This window comes from Xyrauchen texanus, chromosome 19, assembly GCF_025860055.1.
Source record: "Xyrauchen texanus isolate HMW12.3.18 chromosome 19, RBS_HiC_50CHRs, whole genome shotgun sequence".
Lineage (NCBI taxonomy): Eukaryota > Metazoa > Chordata > Actinopteri > Cypriniformes > Catostomidae > Xyrauchen > Xyrauchen texanus.
The window spans coordinates 43,211,897-43,233,105 of record NC_068294.1 but is presented as its reverse complement, the minus strand read 5'-3'; the positions used below and the strand labels follow the sequence as shown (position 1 = coordinate 43,233,105).

The following is a 21,209-nucleotide window of genomic DNA, read 5'->3' as shown; positions in this document are numbered from 1 at the left end:
GAATGAGTGACAATGACCTGAAAACTCACCCGTTGGTCATTTCGGTTGGTGATAACGGAGAGCCCTCACTGTCCGCGACTGTGTCTGTTGATGTTGTGGTTGTTGAAAGCACAGGTGACGTCAAGACTCAGTTCAGACATGTGCCGATAAAGGAGGAGAGTTTCTCGGATTTAAATCTGTATTTGCTGATCGCCATTGTGTGTGTGTCCGTCATCTTTTTACTGAGTCTCATCAGTTTGATAGCTGTCAAATGTCACAGGACAGACGGCAATTTGGGCAGGTACAGCGCCCCAATGATCACCACACACCCTGACGGGAGCTGGTCTTACTCCAAATCTACTCAGCAGTATGACGTGTGTTTTAGCTCGGACACACTGAAGAGTGACGTAGTGGTTTTCCCTGCGTCATGTCCGCCTGCGGATGCAGAACTGATCAGTATTAATGGAGGAGACACTTTTACCAGAACACAAACACTTCCTAGTAAAGACAAGGTAAGAAAAGACATAGTTTTTCAGTACGATTCTTTGCATTCGCTCCTATGGGAAAATACTGTTTCTTGCATATCCTCTTATTGACTTTTTTCCCTTCATTGACAGAGTCTAGCGTAATAAACTACTATTTTCTGAGACTTTAATTTTGTTTTGCTGTTTAACAATGTTGATTGTCTACAAGATATAGATGTGTTTGCGCTAGACAGGAACTGTCCGTGGTGCTGAACTAGAACGTTGCTCTGAAATGTTTCTCAAATACATATTTTCCAAAGTACTTGTTGACTTGTTTGCGCTGGAGTGAAGCTATCCGTGGTACTGAAACAGATAGTTTAGCCGAAATGTTTGAAATTTACATAAAGCTACTTTTGTTCCGACTGTTGCTAATAGCCTATACCATGCATTTATGTTTCTGTTAGAAAATAAGCTGTTTAGTTTTTTGATACCTACTTTAATGTTGTAATTATAGTGATTCTGTGCAAATGAACAAATGATGTAAGTCTTAATTAATGAATGTATTTATTCATAAGCACAATTTGAACCATTGCAACTAACTGCAATTCAGTTTCATCATCCATTTGTGACGTTGGTGTTTTTTGTAGATATACAAACATAGATCCGCTTGGTGTCACTGTAGCCCGTTGAATCCCGCATAGTCTCCTGCGTGCAGAAGCCCCTCCCGGTTTTATTGGGGAGGAGATTTCACAGGGCTTTGTTTCAGAAGGACTGGAGGCAAGAGAGTGTGCGGAGGTCTCATTTTGTGTCTTCTATACAAAGGAATATTGTTTGCAATTTATTGACTCGCTTTGATATCACTTGGAATACCATCTTTCTTTTCGCGGATCAATGCACGAGCTTCATTTGATGTCATAATGCTCTCGCCGAATAGAAGGAAATCTATTGTGACGTGTATTGTGTTCGTTCTTTTGGAGTGTTGTTGGGACGTCGTGTCAGGGCAGCTCTCCTATTCTGTATCAGAGGAGGTAAATCCGGGAACGACAGTGGGAAATATCGCAAAGGATCTAACCTTAAATGTTCAGGAACTGGAGTCGCGCATGTTTCAGATTGTCACGGGATCCAAGAAGAAATATTTCGAGGTAAATCTAAAAACTGGATTTCTGTATGTGAATGAGAGAATAGACAGAGAGGAGCTTTGTGCCAAAGCGCCAAAATGTTCCCTGAGTGTAGAAGCTGTTATCAACAATCCTTTAAAGCTTTATCAAGTAGAGATTCATATTGTGGATGTTAATGATAATGCGCCATCGTTTAGTACTAAAACGCAATATATAGATATCGCGGAAAACACTTCACCGGGGGTAAAATTTCCTCTTTCATATGCTTCTGACGCGGACGTGGGCAAAAATGAGGTGAGCACATATAAATTAAGCCAAAACGAGTATTTTTCTTTAGCTGTTCACAAAGGTGGAGAGCAGAGTCTATCTGCCGAGTTAGTGCTGCAGAAAGCTCTAGACCGAGAAAAACAGCCTGTCATACAGCTCACCCTCACAGCTGCAGATGGAGGAAATCCACCGAGATCAAGCACGTCTCAGATAATTGTTAGAGTTTTAGATATAAACGATAACGCTCCAGAATTCAGTCGCCTCTTGTATAAAAGCAGTCTTGTTGAAAACGTGTTGGTTGGTACAACTGTAATACGTTTAAATGCAACAGACAAAGATGAAGGGGCAAATAGTGAGATCGTATACTCTCTTAGAGAAACCGATCAAGATCACATTTTAGACATTTTTCAGATCGATCCGAGCACGGGTGCAATCACAGTTAAAGCCAATATAGATTTCGAAATAAACAATGCATTTGAGATCCGCGCACAGGCCAGTGACAAAGGACAGCCTCCGATGTCGACCTACTGCAAAGTGCTTGTTGAGGTGCTTGATATTAACGACAATGAGCCCGAGATCACCGTGACGTCACTTCTCAAGACAGTGAAAGAAAACGCCGACATTGGCACTGCTGTCGCTCTCGTGTCAGTGATTGACAAAGACGGCGGCAAAAACGGCATGGTAAATTGCATTGTGGCCAACAAAGTGCCCTTTAAGCTCGAGACGAATTACAAGAATTATTATTCTTTAGTTGTTAATGGTCCTCTGGACAGAGAGAGCGCGTCTGAGTATCACGTGACTATCACAGCTACTGATGAAGGGACTCCTCCTCTCTCTAGTACCAGTGTCATTACTGTACACGTTTCTGATGTGAATGACAACGCGCCGCGCTTTCCAGAGCCCGTCATTAATGTTTATGTGAAAGAGAACAGTCAGGTTGGAGCTGTTATTCATACAGTATCTGCTTCTGATCCTGATGTAGCTGATAATGCCCGAATAACATATTCATTAGTGGAAAACACTAAAAGCGGCCCGGTAACATCCATGATCAACATCAACTCTGACAATGGAGATCTACACAGTTTACAGTCTTTTAACTATGAGGAGATCAAAACGTTTCAGTTTAAAGTTCAGGCCACAGACTCTGGTGTTCCTCCTCTGAGCAGTAACGTGACTGTAAATGTGTTTATCCTGGATGAGAATGACAACAGTCCCGCGATTCTCGCGCCCTATTCCGAGCTCGGTTCCGTGAACACCGAGAACATTCCCTATTCTGCTGAGGCGGGCTACTTTGTGGCCAAGATCAGGGCTGTAGATGCAGACTCTGGTTACAATGCGCTGCTGTCTTACCACATCTCTGAACCCAAAGGAAACAATCTGTTCCGAATCGGAACCAGCAGCGGGGAGATCAGGACTAAGAGGAGAATGAGTGACAATGACCTGAAAACTCACCCGTTGGTCATTTCGGTTGGGGATAACGGAGAGCCCTCACTGTCCGCGACTGTGTCTGTTGATGTTGTGGTTGTTGAAAGCACAGGTGACGTCAAGACTCAGTTCAGACATGTGCCGATAAAGGAGGAGAGTTTCTCGGATTTAAATCTGTATTTGCTGATCGCCATTGTGTGTGTGTCCGTCATCTTTTTACTGAGTCTCATCAGTTTGATAGCTGTCAAATGTCACAGGACAGACGGCAGTTTGGGCAGGTACAGCGCCCCAATGATCACCACACACCCTGACGGGAGCTGGTCTTACTCCAAATCTACTCAGCAGTATGACGTGTGTTTTAGCTCGGACACACTGAAGAGTGACGTAGTGGTTTTCCCTGCGTCATGTCCGCCTGCGGATGCAGAACTGATCAGTATTAATGGAGGAGACACTTTCACCAGAACACAAACACTTCCTAGTAAAGACAAGGTAAGACATAAATGGATTTTCAGTGCAATTCTTTGCTGTCGTTCCTATGGAAAAATGCTGTTTTTCTAGTGTGTCCAGCTTTTTGTGCTCTATGATTTGATGGGCTACTGGTGCGTGTTAAACTACTAGCCTATTTAATGAAACTTGTTTAATTTAGTTTTGTTGTGGTTGTGTAGATTTTTGTGAATCGCTTACAATATTAAGGTGGACGTTTGTGCTGGAGATAATGTTTGCTAAACACACTGTTTTTCCCAGTATAACTCATACTATAACTAATTGCAAAGTTCTGTATGTTCTATCATCCTCTTTCATTGATTTGTTTTGTCTATTGACAGAAAAATATTTTATGCCATTAAGAACCAAGCAAATTAATAAGTATAATATTAAATGTAATATACTTTTATACTTTATAATGAGAACCCTTTGTTTTTTGAGGCAAAATGTTAATGGAGGTTTTTTGGCATCATATTTGGCTGAAGTCAGGACCGCCGCTCGGGAACCAACTCCCTAGGGGGCACCATCTTACCATAGGAGGGCACCAGAAAGTCCAACGGCTGCCCTTACTCGCACGTTATATGTTATTCAAGGACCCGAAATCAGTTGCGGAACACAGATGATCGCTTCACGCTCATATCACGTGAACACCCCCTCGTCCATCCTGGAACTTTTCGTTGGGCATCAATTTGACCCTGGCTGAATTACACCAATTTACGGGGGTTGCTTAGGTTAAGATCGGATTTTTGTGCTGGAATCAAGCTCTCAATTGTGCTAAACCACATAGTTGTCCTTAAATCTTTTAAATGCACGTCAATTCAATTATTTTCTTCCTCCTCTTACTAATATTAACATAAATGTTATGCTTGTGTTGGGGAAAAAAAGCTTTTTAGTTATTTTAACTTGCTTAAATATTGAAATGATCAACCTTTAAAAATATATATTTTTGCATTTTTTTTTTTTAATCTTTGCATTTAAATTTCAGAACAAATTTCTATCCAATGGAATCATGTAATATTAAACAAAATATTACAATTATAAAATTTAATTTATTTGGCATTTTATTTGTTGTGTTTAAGATTATTTAATTAAATTTGAGGGACATTTATGATTTTTAAAATGCTTAAATCTAACAAATAAAATGATATTGGAGTTTTGCTGATGTTCTTTAAACGAACAAATAAATGATGCATCAGTTTACAATTTAAATATGTATTTATGTATTAACAAAAACTCATCCATATAGTATAGTACAGTAATAGAGCAGCATGCTGCTTATAACTAATAACTAATGGGCTGCTCTGAAAATTGTTCTTTTTCTCTAAATATAGTAGATGAATAAAGATCATGAAAATGGAAAAAGTTTCCATATTGTAAGGTAATGCACACAAATAGAATATATCTTCATAAATTGGACATATCGAAAAATCTAAAGATGTATTTGAGGAATAGTTAAAGCGTTACAACTATCTGTAATTCAGATTCATCATCCATTTGTGACGTTGGTGTTTTTTGTAGATATACAAACATAGATCCGCTTGGTGTCACTGTAGCCCGTTGAATCCCGCATAGTCTCCTGCGTGCAGAAGCCCCTCCCGGTTTTATTGGGGAGGAGATTTCACAGGGCTTTGTTTCAGAAGGACTGGAGGCAAGAGAGTGTGCGGAGGCCTCATTTTGTGTCTTCTGTACAAAGGAATATTGTTTGCAATTTATTGACTCGCTTTGATATCACTTGGAATACCATCTTTCTTTTCGCGGATCAATGCACGAGCTTCATTTGATGTCATAATGCTCTCGCTGAATAGAAGGAAATCTATTGTGACGTGTATTGTGTTCGTTCTTTTGGAGTGTTGTTGGGACGTCGTGTCAGGGCAGCTCTCCTATTCTGTATCAGAGGAGGTAAATCCGGGAACGACAGTGGGAAATATCGCAAAGGATCTAACCTTAAATGTTCAGGAACTGGAGTCGCGCATGTTTCAGATTGTCACGGGATCCAAGAAGAAATATTTCGAGGTAAATCTAAAAACTGGATTTCTGTATGTGAATGAGAGAATAGACAGAGAGGAGCTTTGTGCCAAAGCGCCAAAATGTTCCCTGAGTGTAGAAGCTGTTATCAACAATCCTTTAAAGCTTTATCAAGTAGAGATTCATATTGTGGATGTTAATGATAATGCGCCATCTTTCAGCGAGAAATCACAAACTCTAGATATTGCGGAGACCACCCTGCCTGGGACTCGATTTCCTCTGCATCACGCTACAGACGCAGATGTTGGGAAAAATTCGATACATGCTTATAAACTTAGCACGAATGAATATTTTTCTTTAGCTGTTCACAAAGGAGGAGAACAGACAGTATCAGCCGAGTTAGTGCTGCAGAAACCTCTAGACCGAGAAAAACAGCCTGTAATCCAGCTCACACTGACCGCTATAGATGGAGGAACCCCCTCTAAAACAGGCACATCTCTTATAATTATTAAAGTTTTAGATATTAATGATAATTCTCCCGTTTTTAGTAAGTCATTGTATAAAACAACAATTTTAGAAAATGTGTCTGTTGGAACGACGATTGCTGTGTTAAATGCGACCGACTTTGATGAAGGCAGTAATGGCGAAATTGTTTATTCTATGATTAAAAGAGATCAGAGTAAAATCTTGCAGGTTTTTGATATTGATCCGAATACAGGGGCCATCACGGTCAAAAGTAATATAGATTTCGAGGAGAACAATGCATTTGAGATCCGCGCACAGGCCAGTGACAAAGGACAGCCTCCGATGTCGACGCAATGCAAAGTGCTTGTTGAGGTGCTTGATATTAATGACAATGAGCCCGAGATCACCGTGACGTCACTTCTCAGGACAGTGAAAGAAAACGCCGACATTGGCACTGCTGTCGCTCTCGTGTCAGTGATTGACAAAGACGGCGGCAAAAACGGCATGGTAAATTGCATTGTGGCCAACAAAGTGCCCTTTAAGCTCGAGACGAATTACAAGAATTATTATTCTTTAGTTGTTAATGGTCCTCTGGACAGAGAGAGCGCGTCTGAGTATCACGTGACTATCACAGCTACTGATGAAGGGACTCCTCCTCTCTCTAGTACCAGTGTCATTACTGTACACGTTTCTGATGTGAATGACAACGCGCCGCGCTTTCCAGAGCCCGTCATTAATGTTTATGTGAAAGAGAACAGTCAGGTTGGAGCTGTTATTCATACAGTATCTGCTTCTGATCCTGATGTAGCTGATAATGCCCGAATAACATATTCATTAGTGGAAAACACTAAAAGCGGCCCGGTAACATCCATGATCAACATCAACTCTGACAATGGAGATCTACACAGTTTACAGTCTTTTAACTATGAGGAGATCAAAACGTTTCAGTTTAAAGTTCAGGCCACAGACTCTGGTGTTCCTCCTCTGAGCAGTAACGTGACTGTAAATGTGTTTATCCTGGATGAGAATGACAACAGTCCCGCGATTCTCGCGCCCTATTCCGAGCTCGGTTCCGTGAACACCGAGAACATTCCCTATTCTGCTGAGGCGGGCTACTTTGTGGCCAAGATCAGGGCTGTAGATGCAGACTCTGGTTACAATGCGCTGCTGTCTTACCACATCTCTGAACCCAAAGGAAACAATCTGTTCCGAATCGGAACCAGCAGCGGGGAGATCAGGACTAAGAGGAGAATGAGTGACAATGACCTGAAAACTCACCCGTTGGTCATTTCGGTTGGGGATAACGGAGAGCCCTCACTGTCCGCGACTGTGTCTGTTGATGTTGTGGTTGTTGAAAGCACAGGTGACGTCAAGACTCAGTTCAGACATGTGCCGATAAAGGAGGAGAGTTTCTCGGATTTAAATCTGTATTTGCTGATCGCCATTGTGTGTGTGTCCGTCATCTTTTTACTGAGTCTCATCAGTTTGATAGCTGTCAAATGTCACAGGACAGACGGCAGTTTGGGCAGGTACAGCGCCCCAATGATCACCACACACCCTGACGGGAGCTGGTCTTACTCCAAATCTACTCAGCAGTATGACGTGTGTTTTAGCTCGGACACACTGAAGAGTGACGTAGTGGTTTTCCCTGCGTCATTTCCGCCTGCTGATGCAGAACTGATCAGTATTAATGGAGGAGACACTTTTACCAGAACACAAACACTTCCTAGTAAAGACAAGGTAAGACATTTTAGACCCTCTCTTTATTGGTTGTCATTCACTGGGAGCTGCTTTGTCTGTATCTTCTATTTTTAACATTCACTCTGTAGAATGAGCAAGAACTCTTAATTTTTTTATTTTTTTTTATTTATTTATTTTAAAAACACAAACACTTAAAATAAAATAAAATGTAATTACAATTATTGATGCTAATGTTACCCATTTTAAATTCTAATTTTCACCTGTTCGCGCATTGTTTGTCTATTGTTTTGCCGTCTTTTAACCCGGAACTACAAAAGGCGCTGTCCCTTTCCGTGGTGCTGAAATGTTACTTCAAGAGTTTTTTGATGAGCATTAGCATGTACTCACAGCTGCAAAATAAAAATAATAATGTTAGTAATAATTTTCTCAAATAATACATTGCATTATTTGTTTAAAGTAAATGACTTCAAAACTTTAAAATACATTAAATATTAAAATGATAAAACTGAAATTTAAAACTTGAAATATTTCTTCATTTTTCTTTTTGAACGTGTAATGTCTTTAAATAAATTACTTTAAATATTACAATCTTAAAACGTACATGTATGCAAATCATTAAATGCTAATCTATTTTTTATTTTTTTTTTAAACGCAGGACTGTTTTTTTTTTTTAATCATGCAGATTTGATGATATACATGGTAGACCATTCTTTCATATCCTCATAATATCTTTAATGAACTCATATTTATCTAATCATTAGCATTCTTAAGATCTGTCAATACCCTTCAGAGCATTTTGGACTTTAACCCTATCAATTGGTGTCCATCTTCGAGACCAGAAATTATTAAAGATTTTTAGGTATTAAACATGGTTATCCACAAGGTGTCACTGGCGACCTGTGTATGTTTAATTCAGTGTTTTGTGAAGCTCCTCCTCTCACTGGGCAGGGATCCTCCCCTCCTCAGAGGTCTTTGTTCGAGAGATCTGTCCGCCTCGGAGTTCCTTTTTTGGCGTCTTTTGCGAAAACAGCAAGCGTGTTATGGGATATACGGGTGATATTTTATTTCTTTAGCCGACAGTTTTACTTACAGGAGGAAATATGGACAGAACACAAGGTTTTGGGAGAATTAATTGGATCTTTATTGCGTTCTTTTGCAATAACTGGTATGACGCACACGGGCAGATTGTGTATTCGGTGTCGGAGGAGTTGAACACGGGGACCACGGTAGGAAATTTAGCAAAGGATCTAAACTTGCACGTACAGGACCTTGAGCTGCGAGGATTTCAGATCGTCTCGGGACCTAACAAAAGGTATTTTGATCTGAACTTAAAGAATGGAGCTGTCTTTGTTAGAGAAAGAACAGACAGAGAGGAGCTGTGTGGACGCAGCACGAAATGCGCTTTAGAATTGGAAGCCATTGTCAATGCACCACTGAACATTTATAGATTTGAGGTAAATATTTTAGACGTTAACGACAATGCACCGACATTTCGCACCTCAAAACTGTTTCTTAATATTTCAGAACAGACATTTCCTGGGCAGAAATTTACATTACCCAGTGCATTCGATGCAGATGTTGGAGTTAACTCGCTAAAGAGCTACAAGCTCAGCCCAAATGAACACTTCTCTCTGGATGTACAAAGCGGAGGAGAACAGACAGTATCAGCTGAGTTAGTGCTGCAGAAAGCTTTAGACAGAGAAAAACAGCCTGTGATCCAGCTCACACTGACCGCTATTGACGGAGGAAAACCTCCAATGTCTGGTGCGACACAGATAATAGTTAATGTGATAGATGTAAACGATAATATTCCTGTATTTGACAAACCACTTTATAAAGCACGAATACCAGAGAATTCACCTCCCGGTGCTCCTGTGATTACTGTGAACGCAAATGATGCAGACGAGGGTCTTAATGGTGAAGTCGTTTACTCTTTTATAAATCACGATAATGACAATAGTGTAAATGCATTTTCCATTAATCCACTTACTGGCGAAATTAGTGTCAAAAGCCCTTTAAATTATGAAGAAACTGCTGCAATTGAAATTCGTGTTCAGGCCGAGGATAAAGGGCCAAATCCGAGAGCATCACATTGCAAAGTCTTAGTCGAAATAATTGATGTGAATGATAATGTACCTGAAATAAGCGTAACATCTTTAGTGAATGAAGTGAGAGAGGATTCGTCCTCTGGTACAATGGTGGGATTAATCACAGTGAAAGACGGCGACGCTGGAAAAAATGGTGCCGTGCATCTCAAAATCAAAGATTTGGTGCAGTTTAGGTTAGAAAACACGTATAAAAACAGATACTCGTTAGTTGTTAATGGTCCTCTGGACAGAGAGAGCGCGTCTGAGTATCACGTGACTATCACAGCTACTGATGAAGGGACTCCTCCTCTCTCTAGTACCAGTGTCATTACTGTACACGTTTCTGATGTGAATGACAACGCGCCGCGCTTTCCAGAGCCCGTCATTAATGTTTATGTGAAAGAGAACAGTCAGGTTGGAGCTGTTATTCATACAGTATCTGCTTCTGATCCTGATGTAGCTGATAATGCCCGAATAACATATTCATTAGTGGAAAACACTAAAAGCGGCCCGGTAACATCCATGATCAACATCAACTCTGACAATGGAGATCTACACAGTTTACAGTCTTTTAACTATGAGGAGATCAAAACGTTTCAGTTTAAAGTTCAGGCCACAGACTCTGGTGTTCCTCCTCTGAGCAGTAACGTGACTGTAAATGTGTTTATCCTGGATGAGAATGACAACAGTCCCGCGATTCTCGCGCCCTATTCCGAGCTCGGTTCCGTGAACACCGAGAACATTCCCTATTCTGCTGAGGCGGGCTACTTTGTGGCCAAGATCAGGGCTGTAGATGCAGACTCTGGTTACAATGCGCTGCTGTCTTACCACATCTCTGAACCCAAAGGAAACAATCTGTTCCGAATCGGAACCAGCAGCGGGGAGATCAGGACTAAGAGGAGAATGAGTGACAATGACCTGAAAACTCACCCGTTGGTCATTTCGGTTGGGGATAACGGAGAGCCCTCACTGTCCGCGACTGTGTCTGTTGATGTTGTGGTTGTTGAAAGCACAGGTGACGTCAAGACTCAGTTCAGACATGTGCCGATAAAGGAGGAGAGTTTCTCTGATTTAAATCTGTATTTGCTGATCGCCATTGTGTGTGTGTCCGTCATCTTTTTACTGAGTCTCATCAGTTTGATAGCTGTCAAATGTCACAGGACAGACGGCAGTTTGGGCAGGTACAGCACCCCAATGATCACCACACACCCTGACGGGAGCTGGTCTTACTCCAAATCTACTCAGCAGTATGACGTGTGTTTTAGCTCAGACACACTGAAGAGTGACGTAGTGGTTTTCCCTGCGTCATTTCCGCCTGCGGATGCAGAACTGATCAGTATTAATGGAGGAGACACTTTCACTAGAACACAAACACTTCCTAGTAAAGACAAGGTAAGGCGTGTGTGTTTCCTCCCACTTTTGCTCTTTAAAATCAGTATGAGCTCCTTTGTAAGTGATCTTTGTGGAAATGGTTTGTGCTTCAATTATTCTGCTCTCATGATCTGTTGGTTATTTTTAGGTTTCATATGAGAATTTTAGCACATTGACCCCTGCGCTTGTATCGAGTATTTTACCTTCTATACCTTTTTTCCTTTTTCTTTCTCATTTTTTATTGTTTGAAAACTATAATCTTCCATCATCAGATTTATAGTGCTGATATGAGCTATTTGAGGTTCATTCGATATTTTGCCAAATGCTACAAATTGTATTCTCAGTCCTGTTTGAAACTAATTATAGAGTTGGAGCTGTCCTTGGTGCTGATCACTATTTCACTGTTCTTGCATTTAGAGGTCTAGAAAACCATATCTTTAAACACATGACGTTACTTTAATAGCACTTGTAAAGCACCTCTTCATTCTTAGTAAATAGGGATTTCCTTGCTAATTCTTATAAATAAACTAGAACAGTAAATTCAACAGCTTACTCTAATAACTTGCTTGTAGTCACAAATGTAGTTTCACACAAGTTCCAGCAGTTACTATCTACCGTTGTGCACTTTCTTCTAGTCATTTACAGCAAACTATTGAATTTATAAATGACATTATGACATTTGTATTTTGTCACATGTTTTGTGTTTTTGTATGTCACCTTGAATGGTGAATGTCTTCATAATAGCAACAGATGGTTACCAAAATATGACGGAACAAAAGACGCACTTGAAAATGAGATTTCTGGAAAAACGATGTAATACTAATATTAACAATTTAAACAAAATCATTCTAGTAATATACTTTTTAATTAAAAATATACATTGTATCTGTACATTTACACAGCGTCATATAGATGCTTTGTACATACGTAAATATAGTTGTTGCATATTTGCATTCTTTCTCTCCTTTTATTTCGGATGTTTTTTTTTTTAAATAGTAGCAGATTTTTACCAAAACTGTCAGTGTGGCATATGCACACGAAACTAATTTTTCTGCATAATAATAATAATAATAACTAGATAGGTACATTTCCTGAAGAAAATGTGAGTGGTGCTTGCCGTGGCAAAAATCGTCAAATAGCCTGCTTGAAAAGAACAGAAATTGTGGTCATAAATAAATCAACCCAGAAGTCTGTATAATTTTGTGGTGCAGAAATATGTGATTTGTTACTAGGTTGCTAGGGTAAGCTCATGTGGTTGCTATGCAGTTAGCAAGGTAATACAATACATGGCTCCTTTCCATCCTGAGTGAAATAAGTCAACCCAAAAATCTGTACTGTTTTCTGGTGCAGAGATATGTGATTTGTTACTCGGTTGCTAGGGTAACCCCATGTGGTTGCTAGGCAGTTACCATAGTGATACTAATGAAGTGTCCTTGCCATCCTGATTGAAATAAGTCAACCTGGAAGTGTCTATGTTTTTGTGATGCAGAGATATGTGATTTGTTACTCGGTTGCTAGGGTAAGCCCATCTGGTTGCTAGGCAGTTACCATAGTGATACTAATGAAGTGTCCTTTCCATCCTGATTGAAATAAGTCAACCCGGAAGTCTCTACGTTTTTCTGATGCAGAGATATGTGATTTGTTACTCGGTTGCTAGGGTAACCCCATCTGGTTGCTAGGCAGTTACCATAGTGATACTAATCAAGTGTCCTTGCCATCCTGATTGAAATAAATCAACCCAGAAGTCTCTCTGATTTTCTGGTGCAGAGATATAGTTACTGCTAAACGGTTGCTAGGGTACTCTGTTTAGTTGCTAGGGAGTGGCTTGGCAGCTGCCAATCATGAATCTCCGAAGGCTGCTTGTCAGTATGAATGATATAAACCAACTCCCATGCCTCTGTGACATTCAGAATGGAAGATATCCCTCTATGGATTTTGGTTGTTAAGGTGCTTGACAATGGTTGCTAGGGAGGGGCTAGGAAGTGTTGATTTGATGCATGATTGGCTGTTTGCTGTCCCGAGTCAAACGAGACCACCCTTGTGTTTCTATGACACTTCTATCCGGAGATATCCCTTTGATCTGTTTCAATAGAAGTGTATGGGAGTTGTTGCTAAGGTGCTCTTAATGGTTGCTAGGGCGTGGCTTGATAGCTTCACAATGATCCTGAGAGACTGATTGGTCGTCTGAGTAAAATGAGCCCACCCCTCGTCTCTATGACACTGTGATCCAGAGCTATGTTCAATACAAATCCCTATGCCTTTTCATTTCATGGGCCGTCCTACACCATTATAAGTCAATTGGGGCATTTTTGGGCAGCTCCTGCCCCCAGGGGTGCAACTTTTACCCCATATTGAGGTATGCTCTTACAGAGCCTGCCAGCCTCTTCAAATGTGGCAAATCACACGTTTCTACGAAATCCTCGCTTGGAGCTGTGACGCGTCAAAGTTTGTCTCAATGTTAAGTCTATGGGATGTTTCGGCCGCTTTTTGCCCCTGGGGCAAATACCGTACTCCGATCGCTTATAAAAGTCATAGCACACGTGTCCTCAATAGGTCGTTCGATTTGACACCTCATTCGTGGGTCTACGCCAAACGGTGCGGGACGAGTTAGGTGCCGAAGTTTTGTTAAGAGATATAAAAATAAAAATAAAAATAAAAATAAAAACTAGATAGGTACATTTCCAGAAGAAAATGTGAGTGGTGCTTGCCGTGGCAAAACTCGTGAAATAGCATGCTTGAAAAGAACAGAAATTATGGTCATAAATAAATCAACCCAGAAGTCTCTACGTTTTTCTGATGCAGAGATATGTGATTTGTTACTCGGTTGCTAGGGTAAACCCATCTGGTTGCTAGGCAGTTACCATAGTGATAGTAATGAAGTCTCCTTGCCATCCTTATTGAAATAAGTCAACCCGGAAGTCTGTACTATTTTCTGGTGCAGAGATATGTGTTTTGTTACTCGGTTGCTAGGGTAACCCCATGTGGTTGCTAGGCAGTTACCATAGTGATACTTATCAAGTCTCCTTGCGATCCAGAGTAAAATCAGTCAACCAGGAAGTCTCTACGATGTTCTGATCCAGAGATATGTGATTTGTTATTTGGTTGCTAGGGTAACCTCTCCTTGTTGCTAGGAAGTTACCATAGTGATACTTATGAAGTGTCCTTGCCATCCTGAGTGAAATAAACCAACCCAGAAGTCTCTACGTTTTTCTGATGCAGAGATATGTGATTTGTTAATTGGTTGCTAGGGTAACCCCATCTGGTTGCTAGGCAGTTACCATATTGATACTAATGAAGTGTCCTTGCCATCCTGGTTGAAATAAATCAACCCGGAAGTCTGTACTCTTTTCTGGTGCCGAGATCTGTGATTTGTTTCTCGGTTGCTAGGGTAACCCCATCTGGTTGCTAGGCAGTTACCATAGTGATAGTAATCAAGTGTCCTTGCGATCCTGAGTGAAATAAATCAACCCGGAAGTCAGTACTATTTTCTGGTGCAGAGATATGTGATTTGTTACTCGGTTGCTAGGGTAACCCCATCTGGTTGCTAGGCAGTTACCATAGTGATAGTAATCAAGTGTCCTTGCCATCCTGATTGAAATAAGTCAACCCAGAAGTATGTACGTTTTCTGATGCAGAGATATGTGATTTGTTACTCGGTTGCTAGGGTAACCCCATGTGGTTGCTAGGCAGTTACCATATTGATACTAATGAAGTGTCCTTGCCATCCTGGTTGAAATAAATCAACCTGGAAGTCTGTACTCTTTTCTGGTGCCGAGATATGTGATGTGTTTCTCGGTTGCTAGGGTAACCCCATCTGGTTGCTAGGCAGTTACCATAGTGATAGTAATCAAGTGTCCTTGCCATCCTGAGTGAAATAAATCAACCCGGAAGTCAGTACTATTTTGTGGTGCAGAGATATGTGATTTGTTACTCGGTTGCTAGGGTAACCCCATCTGGTTGCTAGGCAGTAATCATAGTGATAGTAATCAAGTGTCCTTGCCATCCTGATTGAAATAAGTCAACCCGGAGGTCTCTACGTTTTTCTGATGCAGAGATATGTGATTTGTTATTTGGTTGCTAGGGTAACCCCATCTGGTTGCTAGGCAGTTACCATAGTGATAGTAATCAAGTGTCCTTGCCATCCTGATTGAAATAAGTGAACCCAGAAGTATCTACGTTTTTCTGATGCAGAGATATGTGATTTGTTACTCGGTTGCTAGGGTAACCCCATGTGGTTGCTAGGCAGTTACCATATTGATACTAATGAAGTGTCCTTGCCATCCTGGTTGAAATAAATCAACCTGGAAGTCTGTAGTCTTTTCTGGTGCCGAGATATGTGATGTGTTTCTCGGTTGCTAGGGTAACCCCATCTGGTTGCTAGGCAGTTACCATAGTGATAGTAATCAAGTGTCCTTGCCATCCTGAGTGAAATAAATCAACCCGGAAGTCAGTACTATTTTCTGGTGCAGAGATATGTGATTTGTTACTCGGTTGCTAGGGTAACCCCATGTGGTTGCTAGGCAGTAATCATAGTGATAGTAATCAAGTGTCCTTGCCATCCTGATTGAAATAAGTCAACCCGGAAGTCTCTACGTTTTTCTGATGCAGAGATATGTGATTTGTTACTCGGTTGCTAGGGTAACCCCATCTGGTTGCTAGGCAGTTACCATAGTGATAGTAATGAAGTGTCCTTGCCATCCTGAGTGAAATAAATCAACCCGGAAGTCAGTACTATTTTCTGGTGCAGAGATATGTGATTTGTTACTCGGTTGCTAGGGTAACCCCATCTGGTTGCTAGGCAGTAATCATAGTGATAGTAATCAAGTGTCCTTGCCATCCTGATTGAAATAAGTCAACCCGGAAGTCTCTACGCTTTTCTGATGCAGAGATATGTGATTTGTTACTCGGTTGCTAGGGTAACCCCATCTGGTTGCTAGGCAGTTACCTTAGTGATACTAATGAAGTGTCCTTGCCATCCTGATTGAAATAAATCAACCCAGAAGTTTCTCTGATTTTCTGGTGCAGAGATATAGTTACTGCTAAAGGGTTGCTAGGGTACTCTGTTTAGTTGCTAGAGAGTGGCTTGGCAGCTGCCAATCATTAATCTCCAACGGCTGCTTGTCAGTATGAATGATATAAACCAACTCCCATGCCTCTGTGACATTCAGAATGGAAGATATCCTCTATGGATTTTGGTTGCTAAGGTGCTCGACAATGGTTGCTAGGGAGGGGCTAGGAAGTGTTGAGGTGATTCATGATTGGCTGTTTGCTGCCCCGAGTGAAACGAGACCACCCTTGTGTTTCTATGAAACTTCTATCCGGAGATATCCCTTTGATGTCTTTCATTAGAAGTGTATGGGACTTGTTGCTAAGGTGCTGTAAATTGTTGCTAGGGCGTGGCTTGATAGATTCAAAATGATCCTGAGATACTGATTGGTCGTCTGAGTAAAATGAGCCCGCCCCATTGTCTCTATGACACTGTGATCCAGAGCTATGTTGAATACAAATCCCAATGCCATTTCATTTCATGGGCCGTCCTACACCATTGTAAGTCAATTGGGGCATTTTTGGGCAGCTCCTGCCCCCAGGAGTGCAACTTTTACCCCATTTTGAGGTATGCTCTTACAGAGCCTGCCAGCCTCTTCAAATGTGGCAAATCACACGTTTCTGCGAAATCCTCGCTCGGAGCTGTGACGCGTCAAAGTTTGTCGCAATGTTAAGTCTATGGGATTTTTCGGCCTCTTTTTTGCCCCTGGGGCAATTACCGTACCCGATACGCTTATAAAAGTCATAGCACACGTGTCCTCAATAGGCCGTTCGATTTGACACCTCATTCGTGGGTCTACGCCAAACGGTGCGGGACGAGTTAGGTGCGAAGTTTTGTACGGAGATAGAATAATAAAAAGTATAAAAATAAAAATAAGTATGTGAGATTACAATAGTGATGCTTTGCAAGCACCACTAATAAGTATGTGAGATTACAATAGTGATGCTTTGCAAGCACCACTAATAAAAAGTATAATAAGTATGTGAGATTACAATAGTGATGCTTTGCAAGCACCACTAATAATAAGTATGTGAGATTACAATAGTGATGCTTTGCAAGCACCACTAATAATTATATTAATATAATAATAGCAAATTAAAACAAAGTTATACGAATTTACGTATTTAAACTTAAAATGTAAAATGTCTCTTTGCATTCAGTCAGCCTCATTTAATGTTTCTTAATGTGCACGTGGTGTCGCTGCAGACCGTTGAAATAAGAAACTGCTTCCTTTTCTAAAACTCCTCCTATTGTCCCTTAAATAGAGAAGAGCAACGGGGCTCGGGTATGTATTGTTCGATGGATCACGGAATGGTTGTGACGCAGACAGAGCTTTACAACGTACAGGATTATTGATATTTTTTTTTAACCTGTTTTGGTGGAATTAAAATCGTTTCCAGCATGTTCTAAAACGTCGACTTGCTTGTCTCCATCGCAATGGGTTTCCGTGGAAGAGGAGAGACCGTGATTCAATGCGGCTTGTTTCTTTGTTTGTTTCAGTGCTGTGCTGCGCAGCTCTCCTACTCCATTTCAGAAGAAGTGGATAAAGGGACTTTTGTGGGAAATATAGCGAAGGATTTGAGCGTAAATGTAGGGGAGACTGGGGAGTGTTGTAACACTGGGTTAGTTGTAACGCTGTCAGTTTGACCAATCAGAAAAGAGCTGCGATGATGTCATCAATATGGTAGACTCCAATTTCCTTTTCGAGCTCACATGAGAAGTTGCATGTCTCTGTTAGAAACACTGAGAATTTTATAACCAAAAAACTGATTTTCAGGTAAAAAAGTATTTTTTTTTTATCAAGATTATTTTTTGCCTAGCTTTCATTCTATTGTAGATACAATGTTGCAACTTATATCACCTAAAGTAGCCGTTTCTCTAGTTTAATTTCATGCTTAGCATTCATGCTAACTTTAAACCCACATACCTTAAACAGTTAGCTATGTAATGGCTGGTTGTTGTGGGGATTGTTGTAACAGTTCATGAAAAATGTTACAACCATCCCCTTATGATGACTTTGTACTTTTTTTTGTTTTTTGTACTTTAGTATTTTTCACCTTTTTTCTAGCATGCCTAGGCAGTGGAAGCGTAAGACAGACAGGGGTGTCCCTGCAGACATTTTGAGAAAGGCTGCAATTGAAGTCAGGCAGGGAAAATCTGTGAGATCAGTCGCCAAGACCCATTCCATCTGTCACGTCACATTGTACAGATATTGTAAAGCCGCAAAGAAGCTAAGAGAGGAGGGTTCAAGTGAGAAGCCCCATGTAGGCTACCGTAGTAGTCAGAAAGTCTTCAGTGAGGCACAGGAGGAACTCTTGACAGAGTATTTGACAGAAGCAGCTGATCTGTTCTATGGGTTAACCCCTCGAGAGGTAACCATGAGAGAGGCATAATTAAAAAAAATGGTGCACTCATATGTTTAAGGAAAATATTTCACTCCACAATTATTATCCCCATTATGAAGAGCTTTTCAGCAACAATTAGTGTGGCTTGTTTATTACTTATTGCTCCAAAGGGGTCATACAACATTCATGGATATAACATGTTTACTGATCACTTGCTTTTAGGTGAGGAAGTTTGCATACCAGTTGGCAGTGGCTAATCACTGTAAACACCCCCAGTCATGGGTGGAGAAATCCATGGCAGGAAATGACTGGTTCTTGTATAAATATATTCTTGTATAATGTGAATCTTATTTTAGCAAATTACCTCTCATTGTTACATCCATCCCCAGTTAGTGTTACAACTCACCCCAGTTGTGGGGTGGGTTGTAACAACGGAACTCTTTGTATTTGACACTAACTCACATAATCTATGATTGAGTAATAGATGTCCAAGTGAGTTATATTTGTAGAAGACAGATATGGGTAGTATGTATCAAAATTTGAGAGACCTAGCACAAACAACCACTGAGTTACTGACGCTCAAACAAAAGGTGTTACTTTCATCCCCGGTCTCCCCTACAAGAACTCGAGTCGAGAGGCCTTCGGATTGTATCCGGACATAATAAGAGGTATTTCGATGTGAATTTGAGATCGGGCGTGCTCTTTGTTATTGACCGGATCGACAGAGAAGAGCTCTGTGATCAGTCTGCCAAATGCGTTTTGAACATAGAAGCTATATTGAACAACCCAATGCATTTACATAGAATAGAGGTGAATATTGTAGACATAAATGACAATGCACCGTCTTTCCTCGACAATGTGTTTATAATTAATATAACGGAATCGGCATATACCGGGGAAAAATTCCCCTTACCAGTAGCAAATGATGAAGATGTTGGGGTTAATGCCATAAAAAGCTACAAATTGAGTCCTAATAATGAACACTTCTCTCTGGATATACAGAGTGGAGGAGAACAGACAGTATCTGCTGAGTTGGTCCTGCAGAAAGCTTTAGACCGAGAGAAACAGCCGGTGATCCAGCTCACACTGACCGCTATTGACGGAGGGAAACCTCCTAAATCCGGCACTGTCAGGATTGTAGTCAATGTTATAGATGTCAACGATAACACGCCTGGATTTAGCAAACCACTTTACAAGGTTCGTGTTCCTGAAAATACCGCCATCGGAACCTCAGTAATCACATTGACAGCAACTGATTTAGACGATGGCGTTAACGGAGAACTAGTGTATGCATTGCTTGGACAAGGGAGCGCAAGGTCCGTTGATTTATTTGCCATTGACCCAGTTTCCGGTGAGATCACTGTAAAGGGGCATTTAGATCATGAGGAGAACGCAGCATATGAAATCCGTGCGCAGGCGAGTGATAAAGGCACACCGCCTCGACGCACTCACTGTAAAATCCTAGTGGAAGTTATAGATGTAAATGATAATCCTCCTGAAATATTGGTGACGTCACAGATGAGTTCTGTAAGAGAGGACTCAGCGTCAGGAACAGTGGTTGCCTTAGTGACGGTCACGGATAAAGACGGCGGCAAAAATGCACTTAATAAACTAGACATAACAGTCGCTGTACCGTTTAGCTTAAAATTATCGTACAAAAACTATTATTCTTTAGTTGTTAATGGTCCTCTGGACAGAGAGAGCGCGTCTGAGTATCACGTGACTATCACAGCTACTGATGAAGGGACTCCTCCTCTCTCTAGTACCAGTGTCATTACTGTACACGTTTCTGATGTGAATGACAACGCGCCGCGCTTTCCAGAGCCCGCCATTAATGTTTATGTGAAAGAGAACAGTCAGGTTGGAGCTGTTATTCATACAGTATCTGCTTCTGATCCTGATGTAGCTGATAATGCCCGAATAACATATTCATTAGTGGAAAACACTAAAAGCGGCCCGGTAACATCCATGATCAACATCAACTCTGACAATGGAGATCTACACAGTTTACAGTCTTTTAACTATGAGGAGATCAAAACGTTTCAGTTTAAAGTTCAGGCCACAGACTCTGGTGTTCCTCCTCTGAGCAGTAACGTGACTGTAAATGTGTTTATCCTGGATGAGAATGACAACAGTCCCGCGATTCTCGCGCCCTATTCCGAGCTCGGTTCCGTGAACACCGAGAACATTCCCTATTCTGCTGAGGCGGGCTACTTTGTGGCCAAGATCAGGGCTGTAGATGCAGACTCTGGTTACAATGCGCTGCTGTCTTACCACATCTCTGAACCCAAAGGAAACAATCTGTTCCGAATCGGAACCAGCAGCGGGGAGATCAGGACTAAGAGGAGAATGAGTGACAATGACCTGAAAACTCACCCGTTGGTCATTTCGGTTGGGGATAACGGAGAGCCCTCACTGTCCGCGACTGTGTCTGTTGATGTTGTGGTTGTTGAAAGCACAGGTGACGTCAAGACTCAGTTCAGACATGTGCC

At 41.2% G+C, this 21,209-nt stretch overlaps 1 protein-coding gene across 1 annotated transcript; it reads left to right on the top strand.

The window, feature by feature from the left end:
- Positions 1 to 2: 2 nt before the first annotated feature.
- LOC127659823 (protocadherin-23-like) lies at positions 3 to 20,956 on the top strand. The gene is made up of 7 exons (XM_052149771.1): positions 3 to 491; positions 1,421 to 3,742; positions 5,585 to 7,906; positions 8,941 to 11,346; positions 17,873 to 17,953; positions 19,324 to 20,884; positions 20,949 to 20,956. The coding sequence occupies exons 1-7, from the start codon at positions 3 to 5 to the stop codon at positions 20,954 to 20,956; spliced, it is 9,189 nt and encodes a 3,062-aa protein (XP_052005731.1).
- Positions 20,957 to 21,209: the final 253 nt, after the last annotated feature.

Excerpts from the sequence above, each read along its gene's own strand:
- LOC127659823 (XM_052149771.1), top strand. The coding sequence starts at position 3 with ATGAGTGACAATGACCTGAAAACTCACCCGTTGGTCATTTCGGTTGGT. Across the intron at positions 7,907-8,940 it reads CACTTCCTAGTAAAGACAAG|CCGACAGTTTTACTTACAGG; the intron begins GTAAGACATTTT and ends TTATTTCTTTAG. Across the intron at positions 17,954-19,323 it reads GAAATATAGCGAAGGATTTG|CGGTCTCCCCTACAAGAACT; the intron begins AGCGTAAATGTA and ends TACTTTCATCCC.